Here is a 25,969-nt window from a genome sequence, read left to right on the forward strand (position 1 = left end):
ACAAGAGCAAACGAGCAACGTAGAAGAATTGGATAGATGCCTATATTCTACTTTTTTTCTTTTTTCTTTTTCTTTTTCTTTTTTTAATAGGAATAGATGCCCATCTTTTGTTTAACTGTTTTGTATGGGATTTGATGAAAATGAGATCACTTAGGATGTGTTTGGTTGGGTAGATTTTAGGGAGGATGGGAGGATTAAAAAATAAAAAGGAGAGAAAATACTTTTGGTAGGTGTGAGCCCACCAAAATGTTTTCTCCCAAAAATGGGGAGAAAATTAGGTGGGGATGCATGTTTTCTTAATTGACAAAAATGCCCATGTGCAAGTGCACGTGGACAATAACATTGCCTCTCTTTTTTTTCTTTTGATTTTTTAGGGCCTAGGCATAATAGTTGCCTCTTTTTTTTTTTTTTTTTTTTTCATCTTTTTGATTTTCTAGTTTAGGCATGATAGTTACCTTTTTTTATAACTAGACGTGATTTCTTTTTTTTTTTGAGACATGATTTTTTTTATTTAATAAATTTGGATGATTGCATTTTTTTTTTTTTTTGGTTATTTGTCACTTTTTTGTTTTAATTGGGCATCATTCTTTAACAAAGGTATATAAGTAAATTTATTCAAACTCATTTTTCCTATCCCTCCATTTTTCCGCTCCCAACCAAACAAAAATGAGAGAAATTAAAATTTTTTCTATCTTCCCACTTTTCCATCCTCCCACCATTTTCTATCCTCCCACTTTACCACCCCTCCAACCAAATGGACTCTTAGGTTATATTTCGTGATAGGTTCCAATTAGTTCGAACAAAATGGGCTTCTGCCCTTTTCGGGCAAATTAATTAGTTTTTTGCCCTTCTTCCCAAACTAAATAGGGATATACCCCTCTTTTGAAAATCGAATTTTTCAAAATCGATTTAAGCCCTATAGTAACATTTTCAAGGACCTATAGTGACGTTTATAAAGACCTATAGTGGCGTTTTGTAACTTGATATCCATAAAATCGAGTTATAGGCAATAAATATAGTGACGTTTATAAAGACCTATAGTGGCGTTTTGTAACTTGATATCCATAAAATCGAGTTATAGGCAATTTTATTGCCTATAACTTGATTTTATGGATATCAAAATTGCCTATAACTCAATTTTATGGATATCAAGTTATAAAACGTCACTATAGGTTCTTAAAATGTCACTATAAGTCCTTAAAAACGTCACTATAGGGCTCCAGAAATTTTTTTTTTTTTAACTCGATTTTGAGAAACTCGATTTTCAAAAGAGGGGCATTTTCCTATTTAGTTTGGAAAAAAGGGTAAAAAGCTAATTAATTTGCCCAAAAAGGGCAGAAGCCCATTTTGTTCCAATTAGTTCAACTAATAAAATCTCTGATAGTGAAATAAGAGAACTAGGGTTCAATTTTTACCTATACCAAAAACTGATTGGTGTTTTGGCCTGATAAAAAAAAAAATCATTAAGAGCGAACGTCATAGATTAAAACTCTATAAAAATAAATTTAAAAAAAAAAAAAAAAAAAAAAAAAAAAAAAAAAGAAAAAAAAAAAGAGGTTACGTTCCGTGGACTGGTAATTTGTACAGAAGCTATATATATTTATACCCCCTTTTCGGCTTTTCTACCCCCATAAACAAGAAAATAAATAATTCTTCGTGTATGGGATTGAGACATGAGAGCTTAGGCTTAATGAGCGAAAAGTACATAGAGCCTGCACTCTGCAGAAACTAGCATTTCTGTGAAGAAGATAAGGTGGAACGGAGAGTGTATGGTTGACAGTTTAATTGAAGAAGAGAAAACGTGTGATTAAGAGGGTGTAACTGTGGGAATTCATAACGGCAACCAAGCTGTTTCAAGGAAAAAAAGAATAAAGAAATAAATAAAGTGCAGGAGAAATCCTCCGTTTTTATATGTTGTTATAGATTTGGATGAGCAGAGTGGAGCAAATGTCATTGCTTGGTAAGTTTTGGAAATGGGCTGCTAAAATTCAATTCTTATCACAAAATCTTCGGCAAACTCAATTTATTCTCTATGGACCTTCTTGTTTTCGACAAATAACTCTCACTCCATGTTATGGTTACCATCTTTACCATACATATGCTATAGAAATTATCTTCCCAGCCATCTGATCCATTACCTTAATCTGGAAAACCACTATTTTAGGGAAGAAAAAGTTGAAGTGGAAAAATCTGAGATAAATTACCACAAGGCATGACAAATCAGATACTTTATTTAGTTACAAGCCATAATAGCACATAGATTCTTCTGTTTTACATGAAGCTAGATGATTTTCGTCATTGTCAGGCAGCCACAGTCTATTTCTGCCGAGACTTGAGCTCCTTCACCCTCTCTTCAGTAGCCTTCAATGCTTTCCCGTAAATGCTTATTAACTGAAAATGATTGAAATTTAGAACTTAAGGATTTAATGAACAAGAGGCTCCAAACCCCCCATCATAGTGGATTGCAGTAAAATTAGCGTTTCTCCAAAAATAATGATGCACTTTATACAAACTCTTAAGAAGAAGAATTTGCAATAATGCTACAGATCCAACAAATTTCACAATGCTGTTCACAACATTTGATGCAATATATTGTGATTAGTGCTGCATCACTTTCACATTGATATCATTTTTATTGTACACCAATTACAACCTATCTTAGTATTTATGGAAAAAAAAATGTGAAATATGTTGAGTATATAGACTTGTTATTGAATATGCATTTTACATAATCCATAGATGAATTTTTCCTTTTTTTTTTTTAATCTATGGAGATCTTTATTAATCGCCAATTTCTACAAGTCTTATGTAAGAAAACAGGCAATATGTGTCGCAATGCAATGGCTACTCAGCAACTGCAGAATATATATATATATATATATATATATATTAAAAAGTGAAAAGTGAAAAGTATAGTTGTTTAGGAAAACTTTAGCAATATTATTGGAATTCCAAGATGCACTAGAAGCATGGCTCATAACCTAGCCCAGTGGGCTTCTGATTGTAATGCTTCTGATCCTATCTCTATTGGCTTCCTCCAGTCTTTAGCTCTATCAGCTGATAATCGGGGAGGTGCCACAGTTTGTCTCATCTTAGTTTAAAATAACAATATATATATATATATATATATATATAAAACTAAGTATATCCATAGTTTTGCTTGAAAATCATATAAACCAAGTGAGACCACAAAAAATTTTAGAAAATTCTTAAACCACAAGAACAAATCTTCTAAACTTCTTAATTATACACCTGTTAATAATATATATCAATTTTTGTGTCAGTTATTTCTGGTGAACCATCTTAGAACAAGATAACATTTAAATGTATTCTTGATCAAGTTATCCATGGTGTTCATTTTGTAGTATTAGTATTAGCTTATTGTCTAAATAAATTAATGCCTGTGCTGATATTTATAATTTATTAACTATTTACCATTTTAATATACTTTTAAAGACGGTTTGAATCCAACCACCAATAGAAAATGACATCAACAGTCCTTGTCAAGTGCAATGCACACGACTAACTTAACCCGACCAACTAAGTGAGTCAAATGCTTACCCATATTATCTTCCTATTGATAGTTGGAGCCCAAAAAATTTTCCTATTTTTAATACCTTCTTTAATTTGTTTAAAAATTAAAGTTTGGAATGCTTACACTTCTCCCTTTGATGCTTACACCTTGCCTTACAGGGGACAAAATGCCTGGCCTAACATTTCACTTTCAAGACCTAAGTGGTCCATGACCATTAGTAAACTTTCTTCTCTCTCTAAATCAGTGTTAAATTAGAATAAATATATTACTTTCCTTATTTCTTATAAATAGTCTTATAAGATCAACAAAAGTTCTGGATCCTACCTCGTCAATTTCTTTCGGGGTAATAATAAATGGAGGAGACATCATAATATTGTCTCCTGACACACGTACTAACATTCCATGCTTCTCACACTGCGCTCCAAAATAAGCGCCTATCCCTGAGATATGCAACATCAAAGAGTACTATATTAGGGGGATAAAAGAAATATTAGGCAAAACAAAACAGATGCCCGCTAGTCTATCTCAACCATATATGCAAAACTCCAGTCAGGTCCTGAGGACCATCACACACAAGAAAGATTTCATGTTCAAATCAACTAAATGCTTCTGATCTAGTTGACGATAGGAACAATATACTAATATAGAATTATGTGGCCAAAGTCTAAACAATTTATCCCCCTCAAAAACCAAATATATCCATACAGTCAACTTTATGAAGCAAAAGGAATATGGAACTTGCCCCACTCAGGAGGGAACGGATCATTAGGTGATTTGTTATCTACAAACTCTGTACCAAGTATTAAGCCAGTTCCCCGTATCTGCGGAATCAAATGAGCTATACAAAGTCAATATCTCATAAATTCTCACATTGAACAAACCATTAAAATACTCAAGATACAACATGTACCTCCCCAATTATGGGACTGTCTGAGAATGGTTTTAATCCGTCTTGAAATTTAGGGGAAATGCTCTTTACTTGCTCAACAATATTTCTTTCCCTGCAAAGAAGTTAGATAACTTTCACTCACTACCAAATATAATCCACAATCTGTGTGGTTGGGGACATTGACCACTATGTGATACAGGACAATCAAGAGGAAAGTTAAAAGAACGGAAAATCAAAAGATAACCCTTAGAATCAGCACCAAGCAAAAAAACTTAGGCATCAATACCTAAGGTGTTAGGAATCAACACCCAAAATTTTGGAAAATCTCCAATTTGAAATTTCATTAATCAATCGTCTTTACAAAATGCAACTATCCGCACCATTTTATAGAGTTTTTAGGAATAAAATATAATTCTATCTAAAACTGGAGCCAATCTAAAACTAATCCTACCTAAAAGATAATCACTATCTGAACTCAAATCTAAAAGTTAAAAAAAATCCAATCTTCCATGAGATGAATACAAAAATCTAAAAAATGAATTCTAAAATATTTTGGCTGTGCTCTCGCATCACTATGGACTGTTGAGCCAGAAATATGTGGATAAATGTCACTAGTCTATCTGCATATACAAGTCATGACCCACCACTTGGAGGAACATTAAGGATAATTATATGACCAAGATGGAACTCCATCCGATGTAACTCAGTCCATCTTAGAGGACTTTCCACTGCAGTATCTAATCTGAATTAAGAACTAAACCTTTAAACAGGGTAAATTAGGTGATAAGTAATCAGCTAACACTTTTGTCTTTTGCCTTTAAATATCTTAAAGAATTACTCATATGTTCAGCCATTATACCAAGCATGAAATCAATTTTTCTGAGAAAAAGAAAAAAACGATCTTTTATGTTTGAATAATTATAGCCTAGACTGCAATTCTATTCTTAGACTTTCCAGACATAAGAAGAAAGGAACAAACTTGTAGATCTTAAGAGCTTCAATTGCAACTGCACAAGATACGGGGTGTCCAGAATAAGTAAATCCATGAGAAAAATTGCCTGAGAGAAAGGATATCAGGTTCGAATACTAAATAAGTATTAATTCAAGATACTTATTTAGGAGTGTTAACCAACTTACCAAGTTTGCTGCTTTGAGAATGTATGACATCTGATACCTCAGGGCTCACAAGCACAGCTCCAATGGGCAAATAAGCAGAAGAAAGGGCCTGAAAAGTTCAACACATACCAAGGAAGAATGTACTTTGTATCAAGATGTGAAGACGCTTGTAATCAAAAGAGATGAAGAAGCAATCCGTGAGTTTAATTATAGTCCAACTCTACCTTTGCAAGAGACACAAGGTCTGGTTTTATGTTGTACTTGTCACACCCAAACATTGTGCCCAGCCTTCCAAACGCACAAATTACCTAAGATAAACAAATATGAAGAAAGCAAGCCTTATATATTAGAATACAAACAATGAATACCACGCTCATCACATAAATGGAAATAAGAAAGACAGAAAGTACCTCATCTGCTATAAAAAGAATGTCATATTTCTTCACAACAGCTTGAATCTGCATCAAATAGGAAAATGTTCTATTATTAAATGTGTCTTTCTTCTTCCCCCACCCCCAAAAGGGGGGGGAAGGGAGAGAGAGAGTAGTAGAGGTTTTTGTGTAATAGTCCATGGTATAAAAACGCATAATACCAAACATAGGTGGCATGTAGCATCAACATGAAACTGGAATACCAAAATCTAAGTACAGACTATAGTAGCATAAAACATTTTAACTGACACCAAACAGAAACACTCATGTTTTTAATGGAACCGCATCATACTTGAATTCATTCATGTGGCCATATCAATGGTCACTAGTTCAACCAAGAGGAGCAATTTTATCAAGTACAACTAGAAACAGGTAAGAATTATAGGACAAGATAAAGTTACCACAAACAGACCCTTCCTGGCTAGTGGTAAAGAAAGCTAACAGAATGACTTATCAACATTTGAGATTATATGAGTTTCCACAACAAAATGCATACAAAATGACAGAATTGAAGAAACTCAGTGAATCAATTTGAGTTGATTTCATAAATAATTCAAATGATGGGACTGGACCAGGCCCAATAACCAAACATTGTACGGACCAAGTACATCAGTCAGAAACTCTGTGCTGGTCGTTATATGTACTGGTAGAATTCTTTTGCAAATGCATTGATATTATTAGGTGCAAAGGCATTCAATTTCAAGACTTTATTTCAGATGCTTGGCAAATGCCAATATCCAGTTTGATATTTAGAGGCTGTTTGGTTAGCTGAAAAATATTGTGTTTTTTGTTTTCATTTTTAGTTTTCAATAGGATCCACCCCAAAAAAACTTGTTTGGTTTAAGAACTTATACTCAGTTTTCATTTTTAGTATCCAAAAAGTTAGATTTGAATACAAAAAATGAAAACACCTTTTTATAGTTTTCATTTTCATAGAAAATGAATACAATGGCAATTTCATAAATATTGTGAAATACAAAGGGCCCCACCTTATTGATGTGAGTGTACGTAAATGAAAAAAGTAACTTTTTTTTTTTTTTTTAATAAAAAACAATGTCAAACCTGTGTATGATGTATTTTATACCCAAATTATGTATTCAAAACAATTTACCAAACACCCTTAAATGTGAAAATGGGTCCTTTCTATATTCAATTTCAGGATTTGAACACAGGAAAGAGAAAATGAAAAGTGAATACACCACTTTTTGGAACCAAACAGGGCTTTGAGACTGACATTTGCCAAGCATTTCATGATACAAACAACTTACCTTGTCAAAATAAGTAGCAGGGGGAGGTATCACACCTCCTACCCCCATGACAGGCTCAGCAATGAATGCAGCAATCTGAAATGAGCACCTATATAAGGTCAGCAACCCAAAAATAATCCTCTTATGGAAGCAGAATCATTCCCCAAACAAGTTGGATGATGTTAGAATAAATTACCGTCTCTGGTCCTTCTTTGAGGATAAGATTCTCCAAATTAATGGCTAATCTGGTTGAGAACTCTTCCTCCGTTTCACCTGGAATATGAAAGTTTAATAATAACCAAAAAAAGCTAAGAAAATATTTTGGGCATCAGACCAGCAAGATGACAACCTGGAAGATGAAAGCGCCAGTAATGAGGGCAGTCAGTATGCAATACAAATGGAGCTGGCAGATCAAATTTTTGATGCAATGCTGGAAGGCTGCAATAAAACCAGTTAAAAGGCGATAGGATTCACGTCAAAAAAAAAAAAAAAAAAAAAAAAAAAAAAAGGAAGAAGCTTATAGACTAGGCCTACCCAGAAAGACTAGCTGATATCAAAGTTGAACCATGGTACCTGTCAGAAAGAATGAAAGAATAAGCTACTTGAAGCACAATGTCAAGAAATCTAAAGAGAAACATTGAGTGTTGAATATACGATTTTGATCGAGCAATAAATTTCTTTTTAGCTGGTCTTCCAAGAGCGTTATTATAAATACCAAACCAGCTTCACCTACAAGAAAAATAATTCAAGAAGTCACGAAGACATTATTCCTTGAATTTTAACACCAAGTGCATGAACATGATATTGGCATAAGATCCAAAATGAGTACTTATCTCATAAACATTCACCAGAAAGATGTTCTCAATTTACTTAGGATTCTCAGAATTGCTTATATAGAGAGTGTCTGGGACACTGAGTGGTCTTTTAGGTTTAGGTGTCTATAATTTTATTCTTTTGGTTATTTGTTTAATATCCACTTGTTGTCATCTAACTGAGAACTATAATTTCTATATCAAGTAACCTGTTAGTTCCTAATATAATATATTATCTTTCTTTCCCTTATTGTAACTTGTAATTAATGATTAACTTATTTCTGTAAAGAACTATAGCTCATATGCATCAATGACAAGTCTGAAAACTGTATCTATACGATTAAAGAATTTATAAAATTGAGTTGGTTGCTTCCCAACTCTATTATGGAATAACATTTTTTTTTTATTGAAAAAATAGGCTCAACACGAAATATTTTGAATTTAAGATGGAGGCTATTTATCTGATTTCTCTCCCATAACTCCATGTCTCAAGGGCTAGTAAGTTGAAAATGGACCATGTGATCATATGAACTTTTAAAAAATCAAGAATATTGTTAAATCAAAATGCTTCCATAAACAAAGCAAACCTGAGTATCATTGGCTTCTGATCCACTATTTACAAAGAAGGCTTTGTGAGTTTCTAGAAGTTCCTTTGCTAGATCCTGTAAAAAAAAAAAAATTGAATATTTGAATATCAATAAATCCTGTATAAGTCATATAGCAGAAAATGGCTAATTCGTAAGCACAAAGTGAGGCAAGATGTTCTAGATAATTAAATATGATGTTACAGAAATTTAACAGCAGCTAGAAATTTAAGAAAATATGCATGTACCAGGGAAGGTTTTGTAGTATGATTCCAAAAGGAATGGTAAAACGGCTTTTTCATTTTCAAGAGGACGTTGGGGAGGAGCATCATGAAATAGGAGCAAAATGAGGAAAAACCATATTACTATTTTACAAAAAAAATAGAAAAAGACAATAATATTACACAGTCCTAAACAAATAAAGCAATTTTAGAATTAGTATTTGTTGGATGAACTTTATGTTTACTCAATTGTATACAAAAATAACTGCTTAAAATTTATTCTTAGTAAAAATCTTTTCCTTTCTTTCATTTTCCTTTTTTTTACTCAAACTTTGAAGAATAATTTTCAGGCCATGATATGGGCAGAAATGTCATTATCTACCTAAAACTTAAGTGAGGTCAGCAAAGTCATTACTTAATAGCAACAATAGAGAGTGTCTTATGGTATGAAACTAGCATAAGTTAATTCCTAACTATAAGCAGGGTGAGCAAGGAAGACGTGGAGTGAGGGCACTCAACTACTATGCTTACCTGGAGGGAGGAGGGAAGCCCTCTCCGCACACCCCACCCCGCAAAAAAAAATAAAAAATAAAAATAAAAACCACAAAAAATAAATAAGGAAAACGTAATGTTTTGCACTGCATTTTTCTAAACTTAACTCAAAACTAATCAACTCAACCTTAATCCCAAATTAATTTTGGTAGACTCTACAGATCCTCATCATCTACTAATAATGATATACCAAATGCATTTTTTTCTCCCATTCTATCATATCCCAAATCATTATCCTTTTTCCTTTTACACCCCCTTATTTTAGACCCCTTTCTCTAGCATTTATCACTCCAACTTGATTTAAATCATTTTGTCTCCCTAGCACCCTAGCTGGTCTTTATTGCATATATTCAAACCATTTTTTATTTTCCATTGATAAATTACAAAATCACCTATTATGCAACTCTTTCCTATAATATCCATCTTGGGATTCCCACTCATCCATCTAAATACTCAATTTGACTAAGTTCATTTTATATATACGTTGCTTCTTAAAAGCCCAAAATTCCATCCCCTCAACTTAATCAATATTTTATGATCATATAATAGCCCCAATGCACTTCACCACTTCATGCACCTTGCTACTACTTTGTTACATCATTACAATGAATAATCTTGCTCAACATACTCTGTAGCACAAAAATTTCACTTCTACTTATGTAGATCTAAACATTTCAGCAATTTACCTATATTTCCTTAACTTTGTCATGAAATGGGAATATATGAATGAACTGTCAAAGCAGCACTGTTAAACACATTTTTGGTTTTTATTATGACTCTATCACTTTTTCAATATTAAAACCATTGCAACATCTTAAAAACCATATGAAAATGCCTTCAACACATGCCATTGGGGGAAGAGGGAGAAACAATGACTGGAAACATATTGTGTTTACCTAATGTAGTGCACCACAGACCAGCATGAGAATCAAGATATTTTTTCCCATTGATGTCATAAACATAGCAACCCTGACACCGCCAATCAAGTTGATCATATAGATGAGGAATAACACGTGTGTATATAAATATTTTATGTGCATGCCTAGAATTAGGTGTCTCAACTCTTTTTACACATCAGACTTTTCTTCATTGTTAAACAGAAAAAATAATATTAGAAAGTGCCAAAATAGGGGCACAACCCATGTACACAAGAAGTATACAAGAAGTATACAGAAGGAAACAAACAAAACAAGGAAGAAAAAAAAATGAAGAGGAATACAAATCAATTCCTGAAGTTTTAAACATCAAAACAAACTTTTAGAGAAGGATAACAAAAAACCCTTTTATACAATTTTTTAACAGATTCAGTTTAACCTTTTGCCAATACACCTCTTTCCCTGCTAAAGCCCTAATGATTCTCTCCAACCGAAATCCCCAAGTAATACGAGACAAAGAATGCTTTCCACCCTAACCACCCCCCCTCCTTTTTCCCCTTCTTTCTTTCCCAATTTTTGACCCCGAGAAAGTAACAATTAACAACTGAAATGGACATGACCAACTCACTTCAAACAGTGAAAAGACTAACCACCAAAATGCAGGAGCAACAGATTAACTGTGAAGCAAATGTTTCACTGATTACTTGGTCCTTTTTCCTTAATCAAGAAGTTCAAATTAAGAACAGAGTACTTATTAATAGCTTTGGCAAATAGTTGACAATACCTCGGACCTTTCTATAACCAAAGGATGCAAATCCGTAGACTGCCACCCAGCTGTGAAAGGTGCAAGCATATCATGCCCCTTAAACCTGAGATAGTTAAGATATCTTAGTACCTAAATACAATGTATGCATGCACATATAAACAATGACTACTCTGCAAACACATTGAAGAAGTAAATGTAGAAGTTCATGTACAAAATTGCACATTGAGAGAGAGAGAGAGAGATTTATAAATACAAGTTATTAACACAGAAACACCATATACCCCTGATTATTTTTCAAATCACTAGTTGAATCTTCCTTTTGCAAAGATACCCCTGTAGTACTTAATCTGGCCAGTATGGGGACCCGAAGTAGAGGCTCCTGCAAACTTGTTGAAGCAGTGACATGTTTTACATATGAATCAAGCTGTAAATAAAGAAGAAATAAATATCATTAGAGTAGAGAAAGAATGGATGGTGTTAGCAACTAGGCATAAGAACTACACAGGACATTCAGGTGACATCCCATGGATGAAGCTTTTTTACTTAAGTAGAGAAGGTAGACAACATCACATATAATAATGCAACACAAATCAGATAAAGAAATGTTCTAGTACTATAACTGACAATGCACCACAAGTGAGATAATGGCACACAGTATTCTCAATGACCTTTTCAAACGCATAGTATTCAGCTTCAAAATTTATCTAATAACTATTAACTAAAGATGGCGGAAAACATCACATAGGATAATGCAAAGAAAACTCAGTAACATATTTCATTGTAGCAAATTGTTACTGCACCACCCAGTGAGATAATGGTGTAAATGAACTTCGAGGGTCCCATTAAAATTGGTAATTGTAAGGTTGAATTTATTCAACCATCTAATTGGCTTTATTCCATGCCAAATTTGCTTGTATTTCAGCAATTAGTAACCCTGTATTTAGGTGGGTTTGATGTAAGGGTAGTGAGTGAGATAGAGTGAAGTTTGCTCAAGAGTGTGCAAGAAAACAGAGACTCGCGGCTTGGCCTCGCGGCTGCAAGCCGCCAGACGCAGCACACGTGCCAAGCATGCTGGAAGGTGAACAGTCATGCAAGCTGGAGCACTACAGGACAAAACAAGACAACTGGCCATACGGTTATCTCGCGACTGGATCTCGCGACTTAGTCAAGCCGCGAGGTCAAGCCGCGAGCCACCCCTGTTTTGTAAAACTTGACGTTTCACATTCCTCTCCCATTCCAGTATAAATACCCCTTTTACCCACGATTGTAAGAGAGCTTCTAGAGAGAATTTTGAGAGAGAAACCCTAAAGAAAAACAAGATTGATTCACCCACAATCTATACATTAAAGTCTCTTCAAATTTCTCAACTCTCTTCCTCTCCATTGTCAAATCCTTGAGAGGCATTATACCAAACCTGGTTCTCACCATCATCATCACTGTGAGACAGCTGTTTGGATTTCTGGGAAGCAGTTAGGAAGGAACCAATCTTCATTGGTTGATGCTACGGTCTAGTAGTGGAATCTGGGAAGCTAGAAAAGAAAAAGGCTTGGCGCAACCTCGTTGGAGCAAGAAGCTTGGAGGGCTTAGGTGCACTGGGTAGATTAGGCTTGGAGGGTCTTTTGCTGTCCATGTATCCCAACTATATTTTCTAGTGGATTGTTTACCGCTTGGATGGCGGCGGAGAGATTTTACGCCGAGGGCTTCGGTTTCCTCTTCGATAACACATCGCGTGTTGTCTTTGTGTTTGCATCTTCTTCTCTCTATCTTTGCCTTTTTATTATCTGCTGTGGATTGTGTTTTAATTTGGCTTAGATAGTTTTTACCAATTCCATATTATAGCTTATGTTAAGTTTCTGCACACTTGTTGTTTGACATAATGCTTGAATTGGTTAAGTTGTAATTTGGGGGTCTAAACGTTCAAGGGTGTTTATACACGTATTTGAACTTTCAATTGGTATCAGAGCGGGTACACTGTTATTGGTTTCATTACCATTGTGTGATTCTTGACTCCCTTTTGAGATGGATCGGTCTCAATCCCTAAATGCACCTCCATATTTTGATGGTAGTAATTATGCTTTTTGGAAGGTTCGCATGAGAGCTTTTCTGTGTTCTATTGATGAATCTGTTTGGAATGCTGTTGAGATTGGTTGGACCAAACCTGAGGCAGCCAAATCCACTTGGGATAAGGCAGCACTTGCTGCATCTAATGCTAACAGTAAAGCACTCAATGCTATTTTCTGTGGTGTGTCTCCAGATAAATTTCACAAGATTTCTCATAATACCGTTGCCAAAGAAGTATGGGAGATTTTGGAAACCACCTATGAAGGCACGAAGAAAGTGAAAGACACCAAGTTGCAAATGCTGACCACTCGGTTTGAGGAGCTCAAAATGAGGGAGGATGAGTCTTTTGACTCTTTCTATGGGAAGCTAAATGAGGTAGTTGTCAGCAAGTTCAACTTGGGGGAGAAAACGGAGGATTCAAAAATTGTAAGGAAGATCCTTCGATCATTGCCGGAAAGTTTTCGTGCTAAAGTAATGGCGATTGAAGAGAGCAAGGACCTTGATGACATCAAAGTCCAGGAACTGGTTGGTTCTCTTCAGACTTATGAGATGTCGCTGCCCAATCAATGGAAGAGTAAATCTCTTGCTCTTAAGACCATTAGTGAGAAGGTGGAAGATCAAGACTCATCGGGAGAAGATGTGGTTGACAAAGATGTTGCATACCTTGTCAAAAATTTCAGAAAGTTCTTGAAATTCGAAAATAATGGAAAATTTGATGATAAAAGAAAATTCCAAAGTTCTGGAAGGGAGAAAAGGGAATTCAAAAAGAAAGATGGAAAAGAATCCCAACCTACACAAGGTGTCACTTGCTTCGAATGTAACGGGTATGGACACTTTAAGAAGGAATGTCCGAATTATTTGAAATCGAAAGGCAAAGTGTATGCCACGACATTGAGTGACTCGGATTCATCAGACTCAGAATCTGAAGAAAGCTGTGATGGAGAGGGGAACTATTCAGCTTTTATGACTATTGCTCATGTTGAGTCTTCAGATGAGTTGAATCTGCTTGTACGAGACCTTGGAGAACATAGTGATGATGAATCACTAGAAATTGTTGAAGAATCAGATGCTGAAGAAGATGAAAGCACAGCAAATCTTCAAGAGAATTATAACTCACTCTTGGAGAAGTCGGGTGAGTACACAAGGGTGGCCAAGGCTGCTGTGAGAAAAATGAAGAAGGCAGAGGATGACTACAAAAGTCTCCTAATCCGATATAGGGAGGCCAAATGTGAGATAGAAACACTGAATGGTGAGCTGTCCGAAGCTTACACAAAAGTGAGATTTCTTCAGCATGAGGTTATGCAAAAAAATGCTAAAATAGAGAGGGTCACCACCAAGAAGCTAGATGATATTATTTCATCTCAAAAGAGCTTTTCAGACAAATCCGGATTGGGATATACTGGAGGAAGTAGCTCATCTGGAAATGTCACTAAAGAAGTGAAGTTTGTAAAGGCCAAAGATCCAATTGTAGTTGACCTTAATGAAGAGAAGCTCAAGATGGAGGAGAAGAAGAATGTGGTGAACCAACGGTTGTTGAATCCCCCTAATCAATCTGTGGGCAGGTCTGAATCTCGTGCCAAGTCACGCCCATGACCACAAAGAGGTCCTAGAGCAACTTATGTGTGTCATTATTGCGGACTTCAAGGGCATACTCGACCAAATTGCCAAAAGCTGAGAGCAAAGAATAGTGCGACTCCTCAAAGGTCAGGAGGACCTAGAAATGATAGAAGAAATTGGGCAGGTGATCAATTTAGAGATCAGAATGGTGATCCCGGAATGATGAACGTGATGAAGATGATTGGTGCATTCACCAACTGTTTGGAAAGCTTCTCACGAAGGTTTGAAAGCCCTAACTCCTGTACCCAATCCTATAAGGAAATCACCCCAAACGCAAGTGACGTGTGGGTGAAAAAGGGTACTCATGCATAAGCATTACAACATGTCCATGCATTAATACTTCCTATGCTTTGTGACGATGTTTGTTTGTTTGCTTGCTGTTTTTGCTGTTAGTTGTCTGCTTGTCTACTTGTGCATATTTTTAATTTTGTTTTATCAATCTTTTTGCTTCTAGTGTCAAAAATCCAAAAATCACATAAAAAATTAGAAAATCAAAAAGCTTGATTGATTTTGTTGAGCTTTTATCTCAAAACTTGTTTTGCCTTGTACCTTTGTGCTAATGGCTTTGTACATTTTCGAGCATTACTTGTTTCTGTGCACGCATATCACTATGGGAAAAATCTTGAAATCTATGTGATTGTTGTAAATAGATCTTCAAACTTGTCATGAATGATTAGTGAATGGTTATGTTGATCTTGAGACATGGATAGACTTGTGTCTATATATCTTCCCACTATTTATTTTTGTTTTTGCTAAAAAGAGCTCACCAAATGTAAATCTCAAAATGAAAAGAGATATTGAGCTGCAAAAGCCTGTCGCACATTCTAGTATTCGACTAGGAAAAAGGGTAAGCGACTTTATATTAAAGAAAATGTTTGTTCGAAAAGCTAAAGGCTTGTTCATTAAAGTGAAATATCAAATATCACTCTCACAATGAGAGGTGATTGCCTCAAAAGATCAAAAAGATCAAATGTTATGATTAAAAGTGGAGTCAAATGTAAAGCTCCAAGTTATGTTATCTAGTTTTGTGGGAGGTCATATATACATATTTCTATAATTGAGATGGGTCACATGATCTAGTGCTAATTGTGTATGTCTTAATTGAATTGATCATTGAAACTTCACATTAGACTAAGAACTATCTCATTGTTGATATCCACACACAACACACAAGTTTATGTTCAATAAATGCCATATTCATTTGTGTGATTGTACTTGATGAAATGTGTTTTCACATGCTCAATCTTTGTTAATTCAAGCACAAAATTTTTTTTGAGTGTTTTAGGTGTTTTTGGAAAGTATTTTGTTTGAAAAATCTGAAAATTTCAAAAATCCAATTTTGCCTTGTTTTGATGGCTCAGTCGCGGGTATGTCAAGTCATGAGCCTCAGTCGCGTCTTCGCGGGTCATTTTTGGCGACTTGTTCACGAGTGGAAGGTCCAGTCGCGAGGGTTACTTAGAGATTTTCGCGGCTCAGCTCGCGACTCACTCGCGGGTAGACCTTCCAGTCACGAAAAACACTTAGAAAATTTTTAAAATAAATTTTTGTCCTGAGTGTTTTGGCGGCTTGAACTGGCAACTTTGTGGCGACTCAATCAAGTCGCGAAAAACGCGTGTTTGGCAAAAATAGGGGCATTTTTTAAATCTTTTTCAGTTTTCCCTCGAACATTTGTGACTGTTCATCTTCTTTCTCTAAACTATCTCCTTCCCAAACACTCCGTGCTCCCATTTCCAATCTCCATTGTTGCGTATTTTCTGCTCAAATTCTTCAAGTTACAGGTATGAGTTTTCAATCTTGAACTCATTTCTACTTGATTTTGTGTTTTTCCCCTTGATTTTTCGCATTTATTTATGTTTTAGAGATGGGTTTGTGTTTCGGCTATTGCTCTATGGTTATGCTTAGCTTGCAGATGCTGTTGCTAGAGTTTGATATGATCTTAGTTGTTTCTTTTTTGGTCTTCATCCTATGCTCAGCTAAGTGTTTCTTTTATTTTATCTGAACTTGAGCTGTTGAGTTGTTTCAAAATGTTCCGTTTGAGGATGTGAGTTTTACTGTGTTGAATGTGCATGTTCTATTATGTAAATCTATTGGAAGCATCTGTTAGTTTCACAATGCTGATTATGAGTCATATCATTTTTCCATTATATGTCTCATTGACATATATCTGCCTTTAGGATAGTTTCTATATCTGCTGATTTTATTCTCCCCTGCATTCTCCCTGTTGTTCTTGTGTTTCCTATTTTAGGCTTGTTTATCCATGTGGTTGATCTAAGTAGCTTATTGTTTAAGTGTTCAAGTTCATCTGTGTGGCTGAAATTTCTTTGTTAATTACATGGTACTGACTAGTTCTACACATATATTGTTCTATGCTGTTGTGGCCTCTTCTGATTGTTCACAGATGGCTCCCTCACCTCCGAAGAAGAAAACTCCTGCAAAGAAGGCTGACAAAAGATTGAAAATGGATTCTAAACTGTTTAGGTCAGTTCAACACTTTGAGAGATACAAGGATATCTTCTTGAAAGCAGGAATTATTCAAGAAAGATTTATAGATTTGGAGGACTTAAGACAATCCTTTATCCCCAGCTGTTTTGAAGGAAGAGGATGGAAAAAGCTTCTGAGTGATCTCCCTGTAGTGTGTGAACCCCTGATTAGGGAGTTTTATTCAAATGCTGTGATAAGGGAGAATGAGTTAAGTTGCTGGGTTAGAGGCAAAGAATTCATTTTGGATGCACATGTCATTGATGATGTGCTAGGGCTTGAAGGATTAGAAAGATCAGGAATTTATCAATTACAAGGATAGAAGTGTTTCTATTGAAACAGTTCAACAAAGGATAGGTGGGCAGAGAGAAGGGAAATGTTTGAATACCACTGCCTTTCCAGTGGACATGAGGTGTCTAACAATAATCATGATGTTTAACCTCTATCCCATAAAGAAGTTGACTACAATCAACTGTGCAAGAGCAATCTTTCTGATGGATCTCAAAGAAAAGAATTTCATTGACATAAGTTCCCACATATATGAAACCATTATGGATGAAACAAGAACAACCTCTAGGCCAAAATTGATCTTTCCTAGTTTACTAATGAGGATCTTTAGAAAGAAGGGTGTTCCAATCCCTCAAGATATCAGTCCCATGTCCATACCCTTTGCAATTAACAAGCTTACCTGCAAAAGGATAAGTAGGCTTCCAGGAGAAGAAGATGAAGGTGATGAAGGAAAGGGTGTCCCAATGGAGACTGAGGCAGAGGCAGTAGGGCATGTAACAACCTCAACACCCAGGAGGAGTGGCAAAAGGACTAGAGCATCAACTTCTTCAGATACACCTCTAGATGCTTTCCAAATCATTCGGCAACGACTTGATGGGATCAGAGGAGTCCAGACTGAGCACTCTGAGAGGATGAGAGCCATGCAGGACCAAATTGATGTTTTGTCTACAAAACTTGACAGCTTCACCACCCAGCATGGACAGTGACCCTTTGGCCATTCCGGTCAAAAAGGGGGAGATGTTTCTTTCTGTTGTTGATGACATTGATGATGAGAAGCAGAAAAGCAACTCTTAAGGGGGAGTAATGTGTTGAGGGGGAGTTGTCAAAATCAGAGAATTTTCTTTATATGCTTATGTTTTGGGTATTTGATGTTTATATGGTTTAGATACACTGTGGTTTTGGTGTATATTTGTTTCTAACTCATAACCTATACTCTTGGTTTAATCTTTTATATATTTTGATGGTGTTATTCAGAATGTTTTGTGTTTGTACCCATGTGCTTTTGTAAGCTTTTAGGGTTAATGTTTTATGCATAGGTTTGTAGGCTTTATGGTATGTACCTTGGTTAATGCAGCCTTTATGCTATGTTGAAATCAGTACTTTAATCTAAATGTCTTGCATTTTGATTTATGTACTGTCACTCTTGTGCCCTTGTAGGACTGTTCCTAGATGCATATACCCTGTGTATTATGCATTGGTTGAGTGTTGATCATACAAGTATCTTGCCTTGTGCTTGTTAACTTGTATGTCCTTGTATTCATTCCAAGTGTGAATGAGCACTGTGATCACTACCTTGTGGTGTTCACTTGGTTGATCAAGCCATGGTTTGTGTCTTAACTCCATTTTTTTGCTTGATCACATATTGCCTGTTTCATATGCATTTTATGATTTTCTGCTTACAATGATCATGGTGTATTGTTGTGTTTCAGGAGTATTATGTTCATATGATTCAAGTGCTTCACAGCTTCTAGAGTTAGGTGTGAGTGAGTTTTGTTCAACTGTTCCCAACTCACATGTTAAGTCTAGAGTCTGTTTTAGGGTTTTGTTACGGAATAGCCAAAGGGGGAGATTGTAAGGTTGAATTTATTCAACCATCTAATTGGCTTTATTCCGTGCCAAATTTTCTTGTATTTCAGCATTTAGTAACCCTGTATTTAGGTGGGTTTGATGTAAGGGTAGTGAGTGAGATAGAGTGAAGTTTGCTCAAGAGTGTGCAAGAAAATAGAGACTCGCGACTTGGCCTCGCGGGTGACTTGTGGCTGCAAGCGGCTTGGCCTCGCGGGTGACTTGTGGCTGCAAGCCGCCAGACGCAGCACACGTGCCAAGCATGCTGGAAGGTGAACAGTCATGCAAGCTGGAGCACTACAGGACAAAACAGGACAACTAGCCATACGGTTATCTCGCGACTGGATCTCACGACTTAGTCAAGCCGCGAGGTCAAGCCGCGAGCCACCCCTGTTTTGTAAAACCTGAAGTTTCACATTCCTCTCCCACTCCAATATAAATACCCCTTTTACCCACGATTGTAAGAGAGCTTCTAGAGAGAATTTTGAGAGAGAAACCCTAAAGAAAAACAAGATTGATTCACCCACAATCTATACATTAAAGTCTCTTCAAATTCCTCAAGTCTCTTCCTCTCCATTATCAAATCCTTGAGAGACATTATACCAAACCTGGTTCTCACCATCATCATCACTGTGAGACAGCTGTTTGGATTTCTGGGAAGCAGTTAGGAAGGAACCAATCTTCATTGGTTGATGCTACGGTCTAGTAGCGGAATCCGGGAAGCTAGAAAAGAAAAAGATTCGGCGCAACCTTGTTGGAGCAAGAAGCTTGGAGGGCTTAGGTGCACTGGGTAGATTAGGCTTGGAGGGTATTTTGCTGTCCATGTATCCCAACTGTATTTTCTAGTGGATTGTTTACCGCTTGGAGGGCGGCGGAGAGGTTTTACGCTGAGGGCTTCGGTTTCCTCTTCGATAACACATTGCATGTTGTCTTTGTGTTTGCATCTTCCTTTCTCTCTATCTTTACCTTTTTATTATCTGCTGTGAATTGTGTTTTAATTTGGCTTAGATAGTTTTTACCAATTCCATATTATAGCTTATGTTAAGTTTCCGCACACTTTTTGTTTGACATAATGCTTGAATTGGTTAAATTGTAATTTGGGGGTCTAAACGTTCAAGGGTGTTTATACACGTATTTGAACTTTCAGTAATATTCACCTACTGTGAGCACCGGCGCCCATGTGACGGGTATTGTTTGGTTACATATGTATCCTTTTATGAATTTATTTACAAATGTATCCTTAATATTCATGAACATTATTCCAAAAGAGTCGTCTGGCTGGGTATTGTTTGTTTAAAATCAAAATGAATGGATAATTTCATGGTTGTATTTTCTACAGCCATAGTTGTTCCTTCGGGTTTTTCCTTGTTTCTCATGCAACCATATATAATTGCTTTTGCTTAGTTACCTCAAATTCTGACAATGAGGAATAACTACTTCATGGAAACTTTTAGACTCTCTGAAGCGCAAGTGAGATGCAATGCCTCTGCATCTGTATTTATATACTATTTCTGAAGATAGAATAAAAGCTAATGCAATAGTATTACCTAACATATACTTAGAACATGTGTTACTGTTGAAACTTATACAGTGTTAGCATTTAAGCTCCCTTCCTTTTTTCTTTTCTTTTCTTTTTTTTTTTATTTTTTTTTTTTAACCAAATCATGAAGAGATAACTAGAAAAACATATTCTCAAAATGAACGTCAAGATATAATCTCCTCACAAGCCATAAGAAAAGAATGTGATGCATTAATACTGATCCTAGCCAGTTGATTGATGAAGAATAACAATATAATACCATGGTAAAGCTCAATCAAATTCAAACCTATAGATTTTCATTAAAATTCTTTAGTTAATTTTGAGGCTGTGAATTGAAATCAATTTAAAAAGTTTACTGTTTCTATTTTTTTTTAATGGATTTATCTGAAAACATCTTAAATTACAGGAAAATTATATAATTTACTGAAGCCTTTTTGTACCCGGTTACAATTTTTATTTTTTTTAAAAAGGAATGAAAAGAAAGAAAGAATAATTTTTTTATATATTATTATCTAAGGGAGAACTTAATAATTTAGAAATAGGGGTTAGGAATATATTTACTCTGGATTAGAAACCCTAGTGTAATATCCATTTCACTTATGTATAAATCTTGGATATATAAATATAATGAGTTTAAAATTATATATATGGTCTCTAATCTTTTGCTACCATGTCAAAATGGTCTCTTCCACTAAGTGATAAATAGAAAATACTTATGTGGGTAACGGCTCAAATAAAATATTATTTGTATGCCACATAGACAGACACATATACAACACGTCAGCATTAAATTAAAAAACAAAGAACTTGATAACTCAAAACTCACTCATGTGCAAGCAAGGGAGATTTGGGATCCAAATCCTAATTAGTCAATTCTCATTCATTTAAAGGCACCTCCTCAAATTCCTCCAAAGAGAACGGTGACGGATGAGACTCAAATGAGTGAAGACCGGTGGTGAGGACCAGCGGGTGTATGGGAGTTGGTGTAGGGATTAAAAGATTAAGGAGTTGGAGGTGTATTCAAAGCATTTGGAGTTGGCGTAGGATCAGATAGCATTGGGGAAGTTGCGTTATGCAGGAGGCTGTTGAAGGATAAATTTGGCTTTAATGTACATTGCAGACTTTCTAGGTTTAAAAGGTTTTACTTTTTTATCACAAAATTTTCTTGGTGATTAATCACTGGTTGATAATATAATAAGTAATTGAGTTTTGGGTTTTATATATCCTTAAAATTGAATTTAATAGATTAATTTTTTAACAATAGTTTCTGAAATATGATAGTTTGTTCGAATTGTTTGGATATAGTTTGCCCAATACATTTTTCATCCCATAGGTTGTCTTTGCTTTCATACATTGGTTAGACTCATTGAATTCTTATGGGGCAAATTACAACTTATTCACCTGTAATTTAGTCGAAATTTAAAATGCTTAACTGTGGTTTGAAATTTAACACTTTTCCCACCTATGGTTAGCTCAGCTAGAGTTCTGTAACTCACTTTAGTTTAAAACATGATTAAATATGTAATTTTACTTAACTTTTATGTCTCTCTCCTCCAAAAACACAAAAAACATAAAAATACAAGATCAAATTAAATCAAAAATAATTCAACGGAAAACTTGCAACATGAGATTTAAAACCATAAGTAGACAACTTAAATTTTGGTCAAACCTTAAGTGGGTAGAATGTCAACTTTCAAACCATAGGTAGGCAACTTAAATTTCAACTAAATCATAAGTAGGCAAGTTATAATTTGTTCATTCATATGTTTGTCTAATGAGTAATGACCACGTCAAGTTCAACGACTCCACCAATGAGAAGGACAATTAGAAGGTGCATTGACTTCATGGATAGAATCATGAAGGTCATTGCCGGCAAACTTTGGGGCTCACCCTTTCTCTCTCAACTAAAACATGAAGTTGGTTTAGGGCATGTGGGTCCTAAATGGACCGATTGGGATTTTGATGATTTAGGGATTTTGATTTGATCCCAAGAACTTGAGGTCTTCATTTAGTAGATGAGTTCTTTTCCTTTTTCCTTTTTGTTTTTTGGTTTCTATTTTTTTTTTTTAAGTTTAATCCTATTCAGCATTGCACGTGCCATCTATGTTGGCAAAAAAAACTGTTTTTTATTTGGAGCATCAACCACCTGCAAACACCTCATTTTTTCCTCTTACAACTTGAGCCCCGTTCCCCAATGACGATATTACTAGAAGGTCCACGACTAGTCTAAGGCCCAATTATAGAAAGTTTTTAACTTAGAAAATGTTTTGGTGAAGGAAAAACCTGTAGGAACCTAAGTTTGTGCACGCATGTTTAAAGCATGCATACGCATACTTTGACCATGTGCTCACACCTTCAAGTATGCACGTGTGTGTAGGAATACAAATGCCCTATAGGGAAAGCTTTTATTATAAAATCATGCAAAACTAATCTCACATTGGCTAGGAAGAGCCCTGCATCCCTCTCGGATCACTATAAAAAGCCTCAAATGCTCTTTTCCCAAAACACCAAATTCACTAGGAAATAGTGAATCAAGTAGAGAGTTTTTAGGACAAAGTTTAACTATGAAATTGGTTACTTAATATCATTAACATTACTACATATTTTGAAAATCTAACCATTGAATTACATGTTCTTTATGCTTTTAATATACTTATCAAATTTTGTGCTAATTGGATATTATTTACTATATGATTTATGAAATTATATTTTATGCATAATTTTAAACTACAAAAACTTGCAATTTAAATAATTCATTAATAACATAGTTATTAATCTTTATTTTTTTCAAAATTTTGCAAGTATGAAAGATATAAGAAAAAAAATATAGTTGTCTTTGACCATTAAACATGGTTGACTTTTATCTAACCATACCTATCCTACTCGCTTTTTTGCATTGATTTTAATTTTAAGGTCAATTTTTCCATATAAGCCTCCTAAGTCATTGCAATTGGCTCATTTCTCATTCATTTTAGGTCCAATCTACATAAAATTCGCCAATTCACTCACAAGGACTTCATTATAACGTGGCCTTCATTGATATTCCTCAGGCCATTGGTGTAGCTATTCTTAAGCCATATTAGTTCTCCTTGGTCGCTGATGCATCTATTCTCAGGACCTCGTAGCTAGCCATCTTCCGACATTTATTTGTAATCTTCATCCCGGTTAGCATGGTTCTTTCTCCTTTTTATCCGGTCCAATCGTCTAAGGCATCTTTGAATGATTTTCACCGTACCAGCTTATATTCCAAACTTAAGGCATCATTAAACTTGTACAGTGATATTAAGGGGAAGTATTAAAGATATTGTTTGTCATGTTTTTTATGTAAAATGGTTTATGTTGGATATTTTTATAAAAAATATTTTATTTAATTTAATACTCATTTATGTGTATCAATTATCTCTTAATGTCAGATACGTTGATTGCTAAATTTGAAAATTCAAATATAATTCAAAATTTGAATAGTTTTTGTCAATGGTTTTAATCAGAAAATTTATGAACATTAACGTGATATTAATACCACAATTGCCAGCATATTTGGTTTTATTACAAATATATACTTTCCATTCTAAACGTTTTGTATTCAAACGTTCTTAATTGAATATGACATAATAACGTCGTATATGGAAGAATTTCAGCACTTAAATGTACAGCTATTGCTGAATTATTTTATGTTACCATATACAAACAAGTGTTTACTATTTGGTTTAAGGAAAGTCAAAAAACAAATGACAATATTTATGCATATTTGAAAATTGTATTACACGGTTGGCTTTTAGTCTTCAGCCACTTTATGAGAGACATTAAATGCATGGATCATGATTCTTTCTTTTCTTATTCTCAATGTCCAAAAGGCTAGCAAAGACTTGATATCCAATCTATATAATATTATATATAAATATATTAAGAAAGTCATTGATTATATTATTAATTTCAATAACTTTATGACCATTTAATGGATGTCAAACCCTTTTGATTCTTTGGCTAAAGATAAGTTATAAGTCCGGCTATCTATATATATGGAATAGAAAAAAAAAGTTAAAAATACACATATTTTTTAATTTTGAATTAGAAAGCTGCAGACTTTTCAAAAAACAATTTTTTGTCTTAAACACTTACCATCTATTGCTTCTTACTACTCACAAAATATTCTATCTTTTACAAAATTTTCTAGGAAAAGAAAGTACTATAGAGAGCTTATATCCTACGAGCAGTGTAGACTTGCAAGGATAATTAGCAAAGGTGGTTGGGCTGTTGTATCCTGGGGACAACGTGCAGAAACTATTTGTCTAACTGCATCGGATATACCGTAGACGGCACAATTTGTCTCAAGATAGTGACTTGGTCCACGCCTCATCTCTGCCACCTCTTTTTGGTAAATCAAATTGTGTAATTTCCAAGGAAAATTCAGGTATTATCTCTCCTTTATTTCCAACAATTTGAGACAAATCGTTATGGAGAACACAAAATCATCCTTGGAAAATGGTAATGTTATGTCTAATTCCTCTAGAGCGGGTGATCTTAATAAGCCCTTCCGCTTCCGTGGTGTTAACTTTAAGAGGTGGAGACAAAAGACTTTATTTTATCTTACTCTCTTGAATGTGGCTTATGTGTTAACTGAGAAAAAACCAAAGAAAAAGAAATCTGAACAATTGACTGAAGAAGAACTTTCTCAACATGAAAAAGATGTTAAGAAATGGGATAAGGATCATCTTTACTGTAGAAATTATTTACTTAATTGTCTTTCTGATGATTTGTATGATTATTATGATCAAGCTTACAAATCAGCCAAAAAGATATGGAAGGCATTGAATCAAAAATATGATACAGAGGAAGCTGGATCCAAGAAATATGCATGTCGCTGATTTTTCAAATTTCAGATGGTTGAAGGCAAGTCCGTGGTGGAACAATCCTATGAACTCCAAATGATTTCACAAGATGTTCGATCTGAAGGCATTCGAGTAGATGAACAAATGCAAGTTTCAGCCATCATTGACAAGCTGCCTGAGTCTTGGAAGGAGTTTGCCAAAGTCCTAAGACACAAGCAAAAGGAACTCTCCATTGAATCCCTTATCACCCGTTTGAGAGTGGAGGAAGAGGCAAGGAACCAAGACAAAGCTATTGAACTCCAAGGAGCAAATGGTCCTAAGGTAAATTTCATCTCTTCAAATGAAAACATGCCAAAAGCCAATGCAAAAAATAATGACTATGTAAGGCCTAAGAAAAGGAACTTCAAATGTAGGCCAAATGGAAATCAGCCTCAACATAAGACCCACTCTAATCAAAGAAAGAACCAAGCACACCATCCTAAGCATGCTCCAAATAATGGCAGCCACTCTAATAATAGCAATTATGCATGTTTTGTATGTGGAAAGCCTGGACATTCGGCTA

At 35.1% G+C, this 25,969-nt stretch overlaps 1 protein-coding gene across 1 annotated transcript; it reads right to left on the bottom strand.

The window, feature by feature from the left end:
• Window positions 1–2,002: 2,002 nt before the first annotated feature.
• LOC115985540 (gamma aminobutyrate transaminase 3, chloroplastic-like) lies at window positions 2,003–24,935 on the bottom strand. Its single transcript, XM_031108481.1, has 17 exons — window positions 24,873–24,935; window positions 11,310–11,452; window positions 11,047–11,131; window positions 10,232–10,356; window positions 7,873–7,941; window positions 7,753–7,791; window positions 7,568–7,656; window positions 7,415–7,491; window positions 7,240–7,314; window positions 5,951–5,998; window positions 5,765–5,848; window positions 5,562–5,649; window positions 5,404–5,482; window positions 4,446–4,536; window positions 4,278–4,356; window positions 3,860–3,975; window positions 2,003–2,391 (listed from the first exon to the last, which is right to left on the bottom strand). The coding sequence occupies exons 1-17, from the start codon at window positions 24,933–24,935 to the stop codon at window positions 2,317–2,319; spliced, it is 1,425 nt and encodes a 474-aa protein (XP_030964341.1). The 3' UTR covers window positions 2,003–2,316.
• Between the last annotated feature and the right edge of the window lie 1,034 nt (window positions 24,936–25,969).

Source organism: Quercus lobata, chromosome 4, assembly GCF_001633185.2.
Source record: "Quercus lobata isolate SW786 chromosome 4, ValleyOak3.0 Primary Assembly, whole genome shotgun sequence".
Taxonomy (NCBI): Eukaryota; Viridiplantae; Streptophyta; class Magnoliopsida; order Fagales; family Fagaceae; genus Quercus; species Quercus lobata.